The following is a 15,752-nucleotide window of genomic DNA, read 5'->3' as shown; positions in this document are numbered from 1 at the left end:
AATATTTCTAACAACAAAATATTTTCTTATTATTAATTTCTGTTCTTATGAGTATTCATTGAAGAAATGAATTTATAACAAGAAATAAAAAATGTTATTTTGCACTCGATGATATCAGCGTATTTATGCGATCGGGTACCAGTCAAAGACGAAAGTCAAATCTCTATGGCAACAATACATCGGAATGCCCTCACGGTCATCGCGATGTAAAAATCAATATTCGAGCTAATAAGTTTTGTGGCGTTCTGCGAAGATAAAAAAAAAAAGGTCTACTTTACACACACACAAAAAAAAAAAAATCTGCACACACCAGATTGATTGGTTGAATTTTTTCTCTCGAAAGAGTTGGGAGTGTCTGTAAATTAATACCTTAGATCTAGCTCCTACATGTTTGTGTGCCATCCATCATATATGTCGGACAACTACTCTCTCTCTCTCTCTCTCTCTCTCTCTCTCTCTCTCTCTCTCTCTCTCTCTCTCTCTCTCGCTCTCTTTCTTTCTTTGTAAAAGAAAAGTTTCAATTTCAAAATACTAGTTTCATCACATGCCTATGTACCAGGCAATTCTGTTGGAGATTCGAGAAAATAAAATTCATTCTGCCACACTACTTCTAAATGTAATAACCTTATTTTTCATACACATATTGCTAGGTAGATGACTAGGAATTGTTCTACTCATTAGATTAAAAAAATGATCGTAATAGCTATACTGAAATGTTTATGACATAAAATAATTTCTGTGATAAAACTTTTTGTAAGATGACTCGATGCGACAAAAAAAAATATTGCACGTTTTACTTAAATGTTCACGACTAAGGAGTTTTTTTCTCATAAGATTTTTGTGAGAATTTTCATTCGTGTGTATATAGCTTCGAATCTTTTAATAGCAACGCTAGGAATTACAGATAATATCTGTCTGAGGAGGATTATTAAATAGATCTCACTTTTGATCGCATTTTGTTTTTCAATGTATCTTGCTTTTATAAAGTGGGAGTGTGGTCATTAGTAAGTTATCTCTTTGTTATAGCTCCGGGGCCTTGTCTGTATGAAGTATCCGAGTTAAATATTTCGACATCTTATATCCTTGAAACAATGCAGATCTATATTTTAATGCATATCAAACGGGAACTTTATTGTATATAGATCAGACCATTTCATGAAATTATGTTATGCCAAATATGCAAGAAAAGTCGTATACAGTTCAATAACGTTATTATAACGCGAACGTCAAATTACGGTTACGGGGACATGTCATTGGACATCTTGGATCGTTTGGAATTTTCTACCAGCAACTCAAACAAATGTACATATCATATCATTTTAAAGGAAATTAAATGTATTTTCCATTCATATCAGTTAACAGGTGTTAAAAATTTGAGATGTAGTAGAATTTCGTTTGATAAAAAGCCTCTCAATTATTCTTTGTGTTATTTTGTCCATCGGGACATTTTATTGGACACGGGAAAAATGACGATGTTTTAAAAAAAAGACCGCACTTATATAATGATGACTTCAGATAGCTTCTTTGGGACATGTATAATTTTTCTAATATTATTAAAATCCATTTTCGTCCGTTATATCTTATGAAAGTAAAGACAGGAAGTTTTTTTACGGGTTGAGCAGCTACATGGGACATTTTCTCTCTTTTTTATTTCAACTCTTCTGACGATCTTCCTTCTCTTATCGTTAAAAACTTCTATTAATTCATTTAACGTTAAATGTATACAATACAGTTGTAAAATTTTAAACCATTCTACTCACTAATGAATCCCCACTTGAATTTCAAAGACGCACATAAAACAAAATTGTAACAGCGGGACACCCTTGAAATGACGTTATAGGCATCCAAATGAGCAAAGTTTTTCATTAAAAAATAGACAAAGCACAAAATCATCTATTTTATTGATTTCTATGGCTTTTTTCCTTTCGAATGATATGCATAACATGGATATTTGTTGTATAGTATAAGAGCCTGAATTTGAATAACCCGCCTTCTAACCCATATTTCCAAAGTGGCACCAATACCGTGCGCAACGTCGTAGTGTTTTGTACTTACTTCCTAAATTTTTCTTTGAAACAATCAACGCCAATTGTTTTTTAGAAAATATCCAAATTCAGATACCGTTATCGATCCGTATCTTACTCAGTCAACGTATTACCCGCGAAATTTAAATACTCTTAAATGCCATTGCCAAAATAAAACCAGAGACATATATTATATAATATAAAGTGTTTTTTAAATTTCGCGGGTAATACGTTGACTGAGCAAGACATACGTACGTTAAGATCACTTATGCATTTAAATATCTATGGCTTTGAGCGTTCCAGAAGTGTTTGACTTTTGAAATTTTTCTTTATATAAATATTTAAAGAATTTATTTATTTAACAAGAAGTCAAATAAGTATAAATAAGCTATATTTTACTTCATCCACGTGCCTTTTGGCCGCGAATTTATATCGTCCTGTACCAAGGACGTCATTTTCTGTCTTGCTAGAACTGAAAATTAGCGGCCTACAAGTGTATTAACCTTTCCCCTTTCCTCCTGTATTAGCACTCACTATGTACTGATCGAGTACTAGAAGTGGGACGATGAAATAGGTAACGATTTGAAGCTTTATAAGAGTGGTTGCTAGAAAACAAAATTATATATGATTTTGGTGATTTTAATATTTTAAGATCATACTTGAAGAATCTTAAACTATTGATTCAGATCAAAATAATTGTGTTTGCTATGAAAAAAAATGACACTCACACAATACATTTCAAATATCACTGACTGAAATTTATCATGATACGGACAAAAGGATCGATCAAAGTCCCTTTCTTCTTTGACGCCCATACCAGTATTTTGAACAATGTATCATGGCAGTCATATTAATGAGGGGGGGCAAGGGGTTTAACTGTTATGCTGTTATGGGGCAATTTAATTCTTTGTTATCTGTTATTTTGAAAATATATTTGCTGTTAGCTGTTATTGTCTTATTCTTTGTTAGCTGTTATTGGGCTATTAGTTTTTTTGTTATCTGTTATTGTGATAATGTATTTGCTGTTAACTGTTATTGAAAATTGGAATGTTAGCATTTTTTTTTTGACAGTCAATATTCGGTATAAATTGAAGATCATTGGACATTGGGGTCTACCACTACTAATATGTTTGTCCCGTATTCAGAGAAGGATTCCATTAACATTTACCCATCACAGAAGTGAGGTCCAGGACAATTCAAGTATATCTTATGATTATCCTTTGCAATAAATTCCATTTTTTATGAATGTGTATTTAGAATTATCTTAATTTTTTGTATGAGAATAATGTTCCTTGTTTCCCGTACGAACATAATTCTTAATATGACAAAAAGGAAAACATATGGCGAGGAATATCTGACAAGGATCTCAATTAAGGACTAGGTCATAACAACCAGTTAACCTTTTTTATAATATGGTACATAGACTCAGCTCTGTGATTCTTTTCAAAGCAGAACCAAATGCATTGTACAATGAAAGTTCCAGCCATGTACTTGGGTCCGAAGCTGCACATAACTCATTACTAACAAAGATTTCTTTCGTTTCAAGCCATTGTTTCCCTACTAAACTATGTATTCTACTTACTAGTACACTTGGTACAATCAAAAACCTCAGCTGATAAAAAATTGTTCAAATAAGGCCTTTGAAAATAGTGGAATAAATTGCTTTTGGAGTGTCAAAATTCGTTCGAAGTACTTGATAAATTGTCTGCTTATAATTGGTGCTTTTGATTTTGCTACCCTATATACCACTGTGCCTCATAGTCTTATTAAGAAAAATTCACACACCTCATTAAATGGTCATTTAGGAAAAGTCAGAATATTCAAACTCTTTTAGGTCATTTTTTGTATAAGCAACAAAGGGAGCTTCAGTCAATATATATAAACAATACACCAGCGTTTCATAAGAACTGCTGAAAGCATTTTTGAGTTATTTTTGAAAACTAGAAAATACCACCTTTTTCTAATGAATAAAATCCCTTAACTCAATAACATAAAATCTAAAATTAATAAAACTCGAAAGGGAGTTTACAATAAAATTGAGAATGGAAATGGGGAATGTGTCAAAGAGACAACAACCCGCCCAAATAAAAAACAACAGCAGAGGGTCACCAACAGGTCTTCAATGTAGCGAGAAATTCCCGCACCCGGAGGCGTCCTTCAGCTGGCCCCTAAACAAATATATACTAGTCCAGTGATAATGAACGCCATACTAATTTCCAAATTGTACACAAGAAACTAAAATTAAAATAATACAAGACTAACAAAGGCCAGAGGCTCCTGACTTGGGACAGGCGCAAAAATGCGGCGGGGTTAAACATGTTTGTGAGATCTCAACCCTCCCCCTATACCAATAGATATAAACATTTCAGCAAAGTTTCATGAGCACTGCAGAAAACATTTTTGTGTTAATGTCTGAAAACTGGAAATACCCCCTTTTTAATTAACTCGGAAACGTAAAATCTAAAATTTATAAAAATTGAAAGTGACCTCATGTTAATAGATATAAACAATTCACCAAAATTCCTTTCTTTGTGAAAACATTTTTGAGATATTATCAGAAAACTGAAAAAAAAAAAACATCAATTTTATTGAATAAAAACCCATTACCCAGAAACTTAAAATCTAAAATTTATAAAGAAAACAAAAAGGGAGCTCACGTCAATAGATATAAACAATTTCCCAAAGTTTAATGCACATTGGTTAAAGAGTTTTTGAGTTAATGTCCGATATGTTGACAACAGACGGACAACAGTATACCATAATACGTTCCGTAAACGAGCGTATAAAAAATATTGTAATATATTGAGTAGTAATTTAAACACATTCTAGATACATAAATTAATACTAAAAACATAGTCATAGAAAATGGAATGCATTACAAAGGATTAGGTCCGTAATAAGACCGAATTATTTTAATATTTCATTTACTGTTATCTGTTTTTGTCCATTTTAATTCCTTGTTATCTGTTATGAGCCAAATCAATTTGCTGTTTTGCTATTATTGGGACCCCCCTTGCCCCCCCCCCTCATTAATATTATCCTATTTTTAATATTACAAGCAGACACATGTATTTTTTATAATACAATTATTTTAGTATAATGTGTCTGTTAAAAGTATATATATATATATATATGTCACATTTGCTTATAACGAGTCATAGTTAAATGCCTGTAATATTATTAATAACTATCCAGGTATAATCCGGCGTTAATCCGTTGATTTATTTTTTTCTAATGAACTTAATTTCTTTTGTTATTTCTAATCCGCCCTGTAGTTTTCTTTATTTTGGTACGTTGCTATGTTTGAAATTTCAATTTAAGAAATAAAGTTGAATTTGTACAATATATACTAAATTTATGAAAAGACATCCTGCGTTAAAAAGAAAGCGGTAAATAAGTTAGCGAAATTGCACGTGAGTGTTTGAAGCTACGTTCCGCATCATTGACGTTTCTATGGTAAATTATAGACCGGAAGTTGCCTGAGTGTGGTAAAATATTTGACCGGACTGGAAAAAAAGAATAAAACTGCAAGATGTTTGACGGCGATGAAGATGGACCCAAGGGAACTTTTGAAATATACAAGGCTGAAGCGGATTCGTTGTTTAAACAAGGGGAATACAGAAAATCAATTGAAAGCTACACTACAGTGGGTATTTTAGATAAAGTTCGAGAAAAAAAATGGCATTTCTGTATTTGTTTTCCTGATCCTTTTTCATATTTTTAATTTTTAACCTCATTTTCTGAAAAGACTAGAAAGTTAACAAGTTATTTGTACGTTTTAGAGAAGTGAATTTGAGTAAAAAAAAATCATAATTTTGATAAAATAACGTACCCACATTCATCCTATACAACCCTCCCCCTTCCAACATGTCAAAGAAAAAGTCCAGAGAGTTTTTTTTCCTGATTAGACTAAATGTTATCTAAATACATTATTATATTTTAGTTTATGATATCGATATCAGCATGTGTAAATATTCTTTATCTTGAAGTTATTTTATCAATGTTTAACTTTTATGTTACAGTGATGGTTAGTGAGTGTTTCACTGGCAAAAGTGTCTATGGCTTTGTCTTTATTAAAACTCAGACTCTGGAACTAGCAGCCTGCACCAATAAGTTTTCAAACTACTAGGCTTTAGTCAAATATTCTGACATTTTTCTCATGTGTATATACATGATATAAAGTTTTGCCTATATTTATTTAATACGTACTACTACATTGAAGTTTGGTGGAAATAATCATGTCATGCATGTCCAGGGCACGGGGACAAGGATTTTTCAGAATATTGAAAGTCAAAACCATATTGCTAGAAACAAAGTAATAACAATTTTGTACATGCATGTAGTATTGAAGTCTAAGACTCTAAAGGAAAATCTTTTAAAGACTTAAAGTGGAAATTTATGTGGTAACATTAAATTCAGTTGACAGCACAAAAGCTGTTGCTAAAAGCAAGATTTGATCGGTTCTCTAAACAGGAATATAGTAATATATATAAAATTGTTTCAATCTGAGCTGATTCATATTTTTAACAGGCATTAGAACTACTGCCACACGACAAAAATTGTTTAGTTTGCCGGTCAAAATGTCATCTACAACTTGGGGACACAATCAGTGCTTTAGAAGATGCAGAATTGTCACTTGCAGAAGACAACACATTTCACAAGGTACCTGTTATATATTGATAAAGATCAAGTTTCTCAGTACTTTTGATAAGTTATTTGCAGAAGGCAACTCACTACACATGGTTAACATGGTTAAATATCTATAAAGACAGAATTTTTTAAAATTTACAAAAAAAGCACACAAAAAAAAAAAAAATTTTCCCCTGTATTTGGTTACTATAATTTTATCCCAAAAAAAATCAATTTAGATTTATGAAATGGTTTTTGAATTCTTACATATATAACTTATTGCTTCCAATAAAAAGAAATGACAGCCATTCAGTAGATTTCAAATTGTTTCCTTCATCTTCTCGTTTGTGTGCATTATTTAATGTAACATATTGCTCCAATTTTGAAATAAGTACAAATTATTTAATAGCATGTTAATTTTTCAGTAATTTTAGTGTACAAGACCTTAGAATTTGCACTTAATAAATACAATCTGTTTATATTGTTAGTAGATGTTTTACCGTTTATATTATCATGATTATAATTCTGTAATATATAAATAATATTGAATTCTTATTTGTAGGGTGTATATCAAAAAGCACAAGCATTATACTACCAAGGAGATTTTGAGATGTCCCTTGTATTTTACCACAGAGGTCACAAACTTCGACCTGAGTTACAGGAATTCAGACTTGGAATACAGAAAGCTCAGGAAGCCATAGACAATTCTGTTGGATGTAGGTGTTATTTAAGATTCAATGTCTATGAAGAAACAAGATTTAGAACTTTATCTACAAATCATGATTTTTGTCCAAAGTTTATATGCATACTTTTCAGAGTGTTGTAGTAGATTGTCATTGGATTGTCATCTCCGCAATACTCCTTTTATTCATTGTTTGTAGCATATATGTCAATGTATGTACTATAAACTCATTTAGTTTTTTGTCTGTACCACTAAGTTAGTAAGCAATTTGTGAGGAATGACAAGAAAATCTGATTTCACTACAACTTGATTACTTGGTTTTGACAAATTGTATTTTGTTAAGCACTGAAATTGGTGGATCACCTTCTCCTAAAAATACACAAACATTATCACTCTGTAAATAATTATTATAACAAATGAACAATAAATGAAAATTTGCTTTTATGAAGAAAAAAGTCTAAAATATCTTCTTGATCAGAAAAGACAAATATTTCAGATATCTAGAACTGGAGACAACTTCTGAAAGTGTGAAGATATGTACATGTATTAAGCTAAAGAAATATTTGCGATGTTTTCAATTTAGAAAAATAATTGATATGATATATTATAGGTTTAAAAAAAAATGAAATTTCCAATTTTAAGTTAAAAAAGAATTAATTCATTTTGTATGCAACATTTTCTTAAATAGCAATAATTGTTCACCAATACTAATAATGAATGCATGTACACACATTTTAATTAACAGTATATAATATTTAATCTTTCTTGATTTTGTAGCTCCAGAAAAGGTCAAACTGACCACAGAAGGTGACTTAACATTTTTTGCTCAACAAGATGAGGTAATTTTGTACATATTTATTAATAGATAATGCATTCTTAAGAAGAAAATAAATAGCAAAAATACCCAGATACATTGTGGCAAGCAACAGCCATTTTATGGATCAATTGATAATACTATGATTATAATAATACTTTTTACATACATTACAATGTTTTTGTTTAGGATTTTTTTAAGGAGGGGAGGCAATTTGTAATGTAATCTGAGTAATAATCATGATAATGTGAGAAAGTTCTCCAATTTTTTGTTATTTTTTTTACAGTTCTAGTGATTATTGCATATCAAAATAATATTATCTCATTGGGTTTTACCAAAATTGAGTTACATGTTGCTAAATGAATTAATCTTATCTGTATTTTTTTATTTTTGAAGTTGAAGAACTAAATTGATTTTAGATTGCTTTATTACATTTAATTGAAATAAAAAAAAAAAGGTTCTGTCCAATATTTGTTCAATCGACAATACTTGTTTGAAATATATGCATACATTAAACATGTAAACAAATTTATCTATCAAATAAATCTTACAGAAAAAGCCCAAGAAACAGCAGTACAGTACATATAAGAAGACAACTACACAAGCGCCCAAACGTAGACAGTATGATCCAAGTAAACCGGTCGGAAGTGAAAAAACTATAAAACAACTGTTAGGAGAACTGTATGGTGACAGACAATACTTAGAAAAACTTCTCAAAGAAACAGGTACATTTTTTTAAAAGGATTAACAAAAATATTGAACTCAAAGATAAATTCAAAAAAAGTTTAAATCCATAAAACTTACGAAATCAAACATTAAATTATATCATTAAAAAAACGAGTAGAAAACAATAGTCTTATTCCTGACTTGGTGTAGGCATTTTCCAAAGTGTTTTACTGGCAAAAATTGAATTAACCTAAGAACACATAGGGGTGCTAAATACACAGATGTACACATGTATAAGATAGCAAAACCAAAGCTTTATATACACCAAGCTTGAAATACAATACAGTTGTTTCCCTTCTAATGTAAGTTAAATTATTTAGGTTTTTTTTCAAAAATATTTTTTTTATTTTCTTAGGCACCAATTAATACAGTCTGATGTCATGCATTAAGCAACAATTTCAGGCATCAAAATAAATACTCAAAAATATTGGCTTTGTGTAATCCTTAGAATAAAAGAAATAATTACAAAGATAGCTTTTTTGATTGAAAATAGTTAAATATTTGTTTCATTATTAAAGAAAGTAAACAGCAATAAAAGCATGTAGAAGACTAGTATCATGATATTGCTTCCCTGTCCTCCAGAATGTATCTGTAATAATGTATTCCTGCTTATTAATAAATGGGAAGTAACTCTTGTAAATAAAAACATTAAGATAAATCTTTGTCTTTTGGCAATGTGAAAAAACTTGATGTTTTCTTTTTAAATAAATATTTAAGTTAGTGGTTGATTTTTTTTAATCTCTTAAAAGATGCAAGTTGATTTGAACTTGTTTTTTTTTTTGTCATTTCAAGAACTTGGTCAAAGTATTTATATTTTTCAGATTCAAGGTCAGAGGTTGGAAAGGTGATAAACACTCTGGTTACTGAGGGTTTGTCTTATCTGGATACCAGAACAGATTTTTGGAGACAACAAAAACCCATGTATGCCAGAAAACATGAAAGAGCACAGCAACGCAACAGAACTGATACTAACACAGGAAAACTTGCACCTAATGATTTTATCATCAGAGAATTAGAAAAGATTGATATAGGTAAACTTATAGCCAAGTATTTTCTGTTTGATGATACTGTGAATCATAGTACTTTTATTTGTGGGGTACCATTTGTATTGTTTTTTTTGTGGATGGCTTCATCTGTGAATTTCAGTGTCCAATGATTTTAATTCAGTTTGAATACCTTGGGTATCTTCAACCTGTTTTCGTGCGTCTGTCCCACTTCAAGTAAAAGTTTTTGATCAATGTATAGTTTTTGATGAAGTTGAATTTTAATCAACTTGAAATTTAGTACACATGTTCCCTTTGGCATGATCTTTCAAATTTTAATGCCAAATTTGAGTTTTGACCTTGGTCCACTGAACATAGAAAATCATATTCTGAGTGGGGCATGCTTGTTCTATGGACACATTCTTGTTTATAATTTTTATACGACCGCAAAAATTAACAATATTTTGGTCGTATATTAGTATCACGTCTTTGTCAGCATTGTCCATAGACAGATGGTTTCCAGATTACCTTTAACTTTAACAGTTAACTTTAGTTTAACCCTTTCGCCGATGAGTCCCGGTTTACCGGGATTCACGCTTCAGACAGCTGACGATGAGTCCCGTTTTACCGGGATCGGAATACCTCTTTTATGTTTCCCGCTTAAAACAGTGCAAACATGAGTTATCTTTCTTTGATGGAATACCCGGATGAAAGTGTAAACATGACGCTTCTGTTTGTTCAAAACCGTGTCAAAATCAGAGGAAATTTACGGAATTTACGAGAATTTGAAATGAGGGAACTTTTTTTTGAAAGAATATGGAAGAATTGAAGCCAAACTAGTATACTTTTTTGACATAAAATGTCGTTTTAAGTACAAAACACTTAGAATGGACATCGTTCAGTGTGAGGAATTTGTACAGCCTCATAAAAAATTTCAAAATTTTGCCGTTTTGGGTTAAAAAATTACGATTTGGGGTCAAAGAGCAGAATTTTGAGAATTTCACCTAGAAAATGCCGAAAATTTGAATATTTTAAGAAGAAAAAATTATTAAAACATGAATAAAACTGTGAACATGGTGTTAGTGAATGAAATAAATACACAAATAACTACAAACAAGTTTTTATTGACATTTATTATGAAGATCTCCCACTTGAGTAATAGTAGCCAGGGAAGCCATTGTCTCAGAGTAGCTTCTGTCTGGGCAGCAATAGGTGAAAGGGTTAAGTAAATAGAATTCAATTAAACTTTAACACAAGGTTTATAACAACTGAAAGGAAGGTTGGGATTGATTTTGCGGGTTATGATCTTAACTGTTTAGGAATAAGGGGCCAAAAAAGGAGCCCAAATAAGCATTGTTGTAGTTTCAGACAATAATGTTAATTTGTGTTAAAGTGCATAAATCTCTGAAATTATACTAGAGTTTCAATACTACAAAGGGATAGTTAAGATCTACTTTGGGGGGTTATGGCTAAAACCATTTAGTAATAGGGGCAAAAAAGGGAAAAAACAAGGGTTTTTCTGGTTAAAGGACAATTTAGACAATTTAAAAGGAGTGTAAAGGAGGTAATCCTAATCAATTTAAAGAACACTGTTTCATTACCTCCCTTACACTGCTTGTAAATTATGTATCAAGAAATGATGATCGTCTTGAAGTGATTAGCTTCAATTTGTTTTCAGCAGTTACTATTAATTAATATTAAATATAGCCATGACTTTGTATGTCGTTTTATATTTTAAAACTTTTATGATGTATTTAAATGGGTAATTATGGTTGCAAACTCCATTCGAAATTTTATTTGAGATACTGACCATATCTTGAGGGAAAGATTTTTTTATGGGAAACGGGAAAGGTGAAAAAAATGGAGGGGGGTGGGGGTGGAATTTTTCTCATTTCAGATTTCAGAAATAAAAAGAAATATATTTTTTATTGGGTTAATATTCAACAGCATAGTGTATTGCACAAAAGCCAAAAAATGAATATAAATTCAAATATTATAACCAATTTGAAGTTATTTAACTACAGTTATTCTTGGTCAGAAACTTTTCATGTGTCAAAACTTTAGTAACAATCCAAATTCAGACCTGTATCAAGTGTGAATATTGTGTCCATTATGGCCCCAACTTTTCAGGGTTGGACATCTGCTGTTATATCCAACTGTGCTCAGCAAATCAATTTATTTAAGTAAAAATTATGTATTCTTGGGGACTTTTGGCCACTTTTGTGTTTAATATAGAATTATTTCATTTTAAGCTCAAGTTGAAGGAGAATACCAGGAAGCTTTACGGAGATCACAGAGATGTCTTAATACTGTAAACAGTTTCACAGCAGAACAAGTGCCAAATAAGATTGAAGTCCAAGCTAATCTTAACAGTTGTATAGGAAATGCTTACCTAGAGATGGGACAGTATGATAAATCTCTAGAGCACCATAACATTGACCTCAGTATGGGAGAAGACAAGTAAGAGACATATTCACTATATATAATTTACTTTTTGGTTCAATTTTCACATTTTTGAGGTCGTTGATAATATATTCGACATAAATGTACTCTGTCTTGTTTTATATAATTCAAGGTTTTGGCATGCAGAATGGTTCAATTTTTTTTTTCCAAATTAGTCAATTAAGTGTTGGTTCTATATATTGTTTACCTTCTTTAATTTTTTCATGATAAAAGCATTGCTAAAATGTTCACAAATTATTTAGACATTGTGATTTAATTTTTTTGCAACTGTCATTTGACACAGACATTTTTATAAAGGTTCAATATTATGACAGACGTTAATGATTTAATTGAATAGCATAATTTTTCGCAAATGCTATTTTTGACACAGACATTTTTTTTTTTGTAAAGTTTCAATATTCTGACAGATGTAAATCTTTATTCAAATGAGTCCAAAGTTTCTGTTAGATCAAAATTGACTTGTAATGTTAAGATTCTTCCCTTCTCACTCACTAATTAGCAATTTTCTAAGTTACTTCCCTTGTTTGTGAAATTTCTATGTTAATTATGCAAAGAAAGCTAGTTTTATAAATGTTCATAAAAATATTAATACTTTTTTTTAAATTTTTATGTATTTATTTATTGCAGTGATATGGAAGAAGCTGTATCGAGAGGCTTAGATAATTTAGGTCGTGTACATGCCAGACATGGAAACTTTGAAAAAGCAGTGCAAGTGTAAGTTTTGAAAATAAAAATCGACCTTATCCAAATGAATATCATATCATCTGTTAACCTATTTCTTGTAGAGAAAATTCTATTTAAAGTCTGTAATAGTTTAAAAATTGAGTTGTTATAAGAACCATCCAAATCAGACCCAAATTCATCTTTTATTTCAAATTTGAAATCCAGAATCAACCAATTTCTTATGCATGTACACAAGAACTTGCAAAAGATTGAATTCTATATGACCTAGCTTATGTGTTGAATGCATCAGTCAAATTAAATTTGGTATTGCATATTAAAAGTTGTTTGTAAAATTAACCTACTTCATCTACTTATAAGAGTTTTCAGTTAGAATCACATACTTGAAAACTATGATACGGAGCATGTATCACAAAACTGTTTATTACATAATTTTATTTCACTGTTGATGAATTATTTGTTGACAAACAAACAAAATAAATCAATATGTCATGTGATAATTATTATGCTGTTCATATTTTAGGTGGGAAAAGAAATTACCGATGTCTAAATCTGCATTAGAGAGCACTTGGTTATATCATGAAATAGGTCGTTGTTATCTAGAAATTGGTCAATTTGAAACTGCTAAGGAGAATGGAGAAAAGTCAAAGGTGGCAGCTGAAGAGGCAGAGGATCAAATGTGGCAGCTTCAGGCATCGGTATTGGTGGCACAATCAGAGGGTAAAGATTATAGCTTATTGCTTGCAATAGGGATGAATATCATCTATAGGTTTATGATGTCAATACCATTCCATGTATCTATGATATCAGTATTTATAGAGGCCATAAGCCAAGGTCAATATTGGCTCCTAATATCCTCAAAAAATGGAATTTAATCAAGAAATGCATCCTTTTTTTTGTATTAGGCTAAGTAAAAAATAAATGGAGACAATATGATTTAACACACTCAATAGACTGTCTGTAAAAAATGTGCACTAAAAGTGCCAACAATCAATTCCAGCAAACCATATAGTGAATATTAAAAGTAGGGTTACTACATACTTGGTTTGCCATTTAACTCATCATTTTGTCATTTGTAAAATCTAATTTTATTCATATCTATTTTTATTTTCAGTAAAACTTGGTGACTTGAGTGCAGCATTAACATCATTCGATACATCACTTGAACTAGCAAAATCACAAGGTAAGTTGTTACATTTGTGAGAACATATTTCAATTTTTGAATTTATCTTTGGAAGTAGAGGTAAAGACGATGCTATTTGTGCTTTTAAAAAATCTCTTCAGCTTTTCATTGTACAATATCAAATGCTAAAGAAGTTATTTGAAAGATACTGAAACATGCAACATCTATTATAATGAACACGTTATAGAAACCATGTTACTTTTTGTGACCAATAGAGTGAAGTTGTACAGACTAACCAAGCATATTTTCTATTCAACTTTGTACATATAGATGGGAAATAATCCTTAATATTTGACATAGAATGGCCATTTTATTTCTTGTTAAACAAATTACAGGTGACACATCAGCACAGTCGGCCATCAAGAAAGCTATGGATGATGTAAATAAAAAGATAGCAAAGGGAAATACATCTACTAGTGCAAAGAAAGAACGAGTAAAGATTGATGAAGAAGGAGAGCGAGAAATACAGACTGCTGTATCATCACAGAGAGCGGAGGAAGAAAAAGAAGATAACGAAACAAACAATGCTAAAGAAACCAACAAAGAAGCAGAAGAAGGTAATATAAGGATGATGAAAATTTAGTTTTGACAGACACTTTTTATTTTGAAGATGCCTCAATTGATGATTAATTTTATAGGTATATAGATTAGATGTAGTTAGCCTTTTTTTTTTTATCACAGAATTATCTTAAAAATGACTTTGGTTCAGTTTGTCACAATTGAATAGAAAATATCTTAATTTTGATAAAAAAAAAAAAATGTGAACATTATCAAAAGCTAAACCATGAAATTTTCTTTTATATGTTTTTATGAATTGTATATATATATATATTTAGTACAATCCGAGAAAAAAGACGAAGAAAAGCCTGTTACACCTAGAAGTAAAGACAGTGATAGTCATAAACAAGAGTCTTTAAATGAAACAACAGATGAAAAGAATGAAAGTAAGACAGAAGAACCGGAAAATAAGGAGGAAACCAAAGATGAAAAAGATAGAGAATCACAAGAAGGAGAGACATAAAACTAAATAGAACAAATGAATAATTTTGTACTTTTTTAATGGCATTATATTTTTAAATTTGAAGAATTTAGGGGGTAAAATTGTTAATTTTGTTGACAGAAGCTAAGAAATATATAAAGTAAAGTAAAATTAAGTTTAAGAGAACTTTTTATAAACCAGTATTTTTTTTTAATTGGGTGTGAAGTTATTCTTTTTTGAAAGCAATGAGAGGTAAAATAAAGGAGATAAAAAAGTTGGAGTGAACATAAATAGGGATGGAAAATAGAACGCAGATCTGTACTTCTCTAGTTGAGTAAAACAATTGTATAACTTTTTTTTTACGTACATGCCATTCTTATAAGCTATTAAAAGACTTAAAAAAGAAAGCCTTACTGTTTAAAGCATGATCTTTTCGACATTTCTTAATTTATCAGTATTATATTTGTGTAAAAAAATAAATGACTTTGTTCCTATTTGAACATTGATGTTCTACCTAAAATACCTACAATTGTAGTAGGTGTTCAGTTATAATTTGTGTAGAACACACCTACAGAAGGCAGTAAAATA

The 15,752-nt window shown here is 30.5% G+C and overlaps 1 protein-coding gene across 1 annotated transcript; it reads left to right on the top strand.

Annotated features, from left to right (window-relative positions):
- Positions 1-5,474: 5,474 nt before the first annotated feature.
- Positions 5,475-15,752, top strand: LOC139511841 (outer dynein arm-docking complex subunit 4-like). Its single transcript, XM_071298954.1, has 12 exons — positions 5,475-5,670; positions 6,555-6,686; positions 7,216-7,369; positions 8,113-8,174; positions 8,703-8,874; positions 9,697-9,906; positions 12,111-12,318; positions 12,949-13,035; positions 13,526-13,722; positions 14,117-14,185; positions 14,521-14,742; positions 15,022-15,752. Exons 1-12 carry the CDS (start codon positions 5,557-5,559, stop codon positions 15,204-15,206), a joined length of 1,812 nt encoding a protein of 603 aa, XP_071155055.1. The 5' UTR covers positions 5,475-5,556; the 3' UTR covers positions 15,207-15,752.

Source organism: Mytilus edulis, chromosome 2 (assembly GCF_963676685.1).
Source record: "Mytilus edulis chromosome 2, xbMytEdul2.2, whole genome shotgun sequence".
Lineage (NCBI taxonomy): Eukaryota > Metazoa > Mollusca > Bivalvia > Mytilida > Mytilidae > Mytilus > Mytilus edulis.
Note: the sequence above shows the minus strand (reverse complement) of the source record. Positions and strands in the feature narration are given on the sequence as shown.

Bases quoted from the DNA above. Each gene is read 5' to 3' on its own strand.
- LOC139511841 (XM_071298954.1), top strand. From the start codon at position 5,557: ATGTTTGACGGCGATGAAGATGGACCCAAGGGAACTTTTGAAATATAC. The intron at 5,671-6,554 runs GTGGGTATTTTA...TATTTTTAACAG, and splicing joins CAATTGAAAGCTACACTACA to GCATTAGAACTACTGCCACA. The intron at 7,370-8,112 runs GTAGGTGTTATT...TTGATTTTGTAG, and splicing joins CATAGACAATTCTGTTGGAT to CTCCAGAAAAGGTCAAACTG.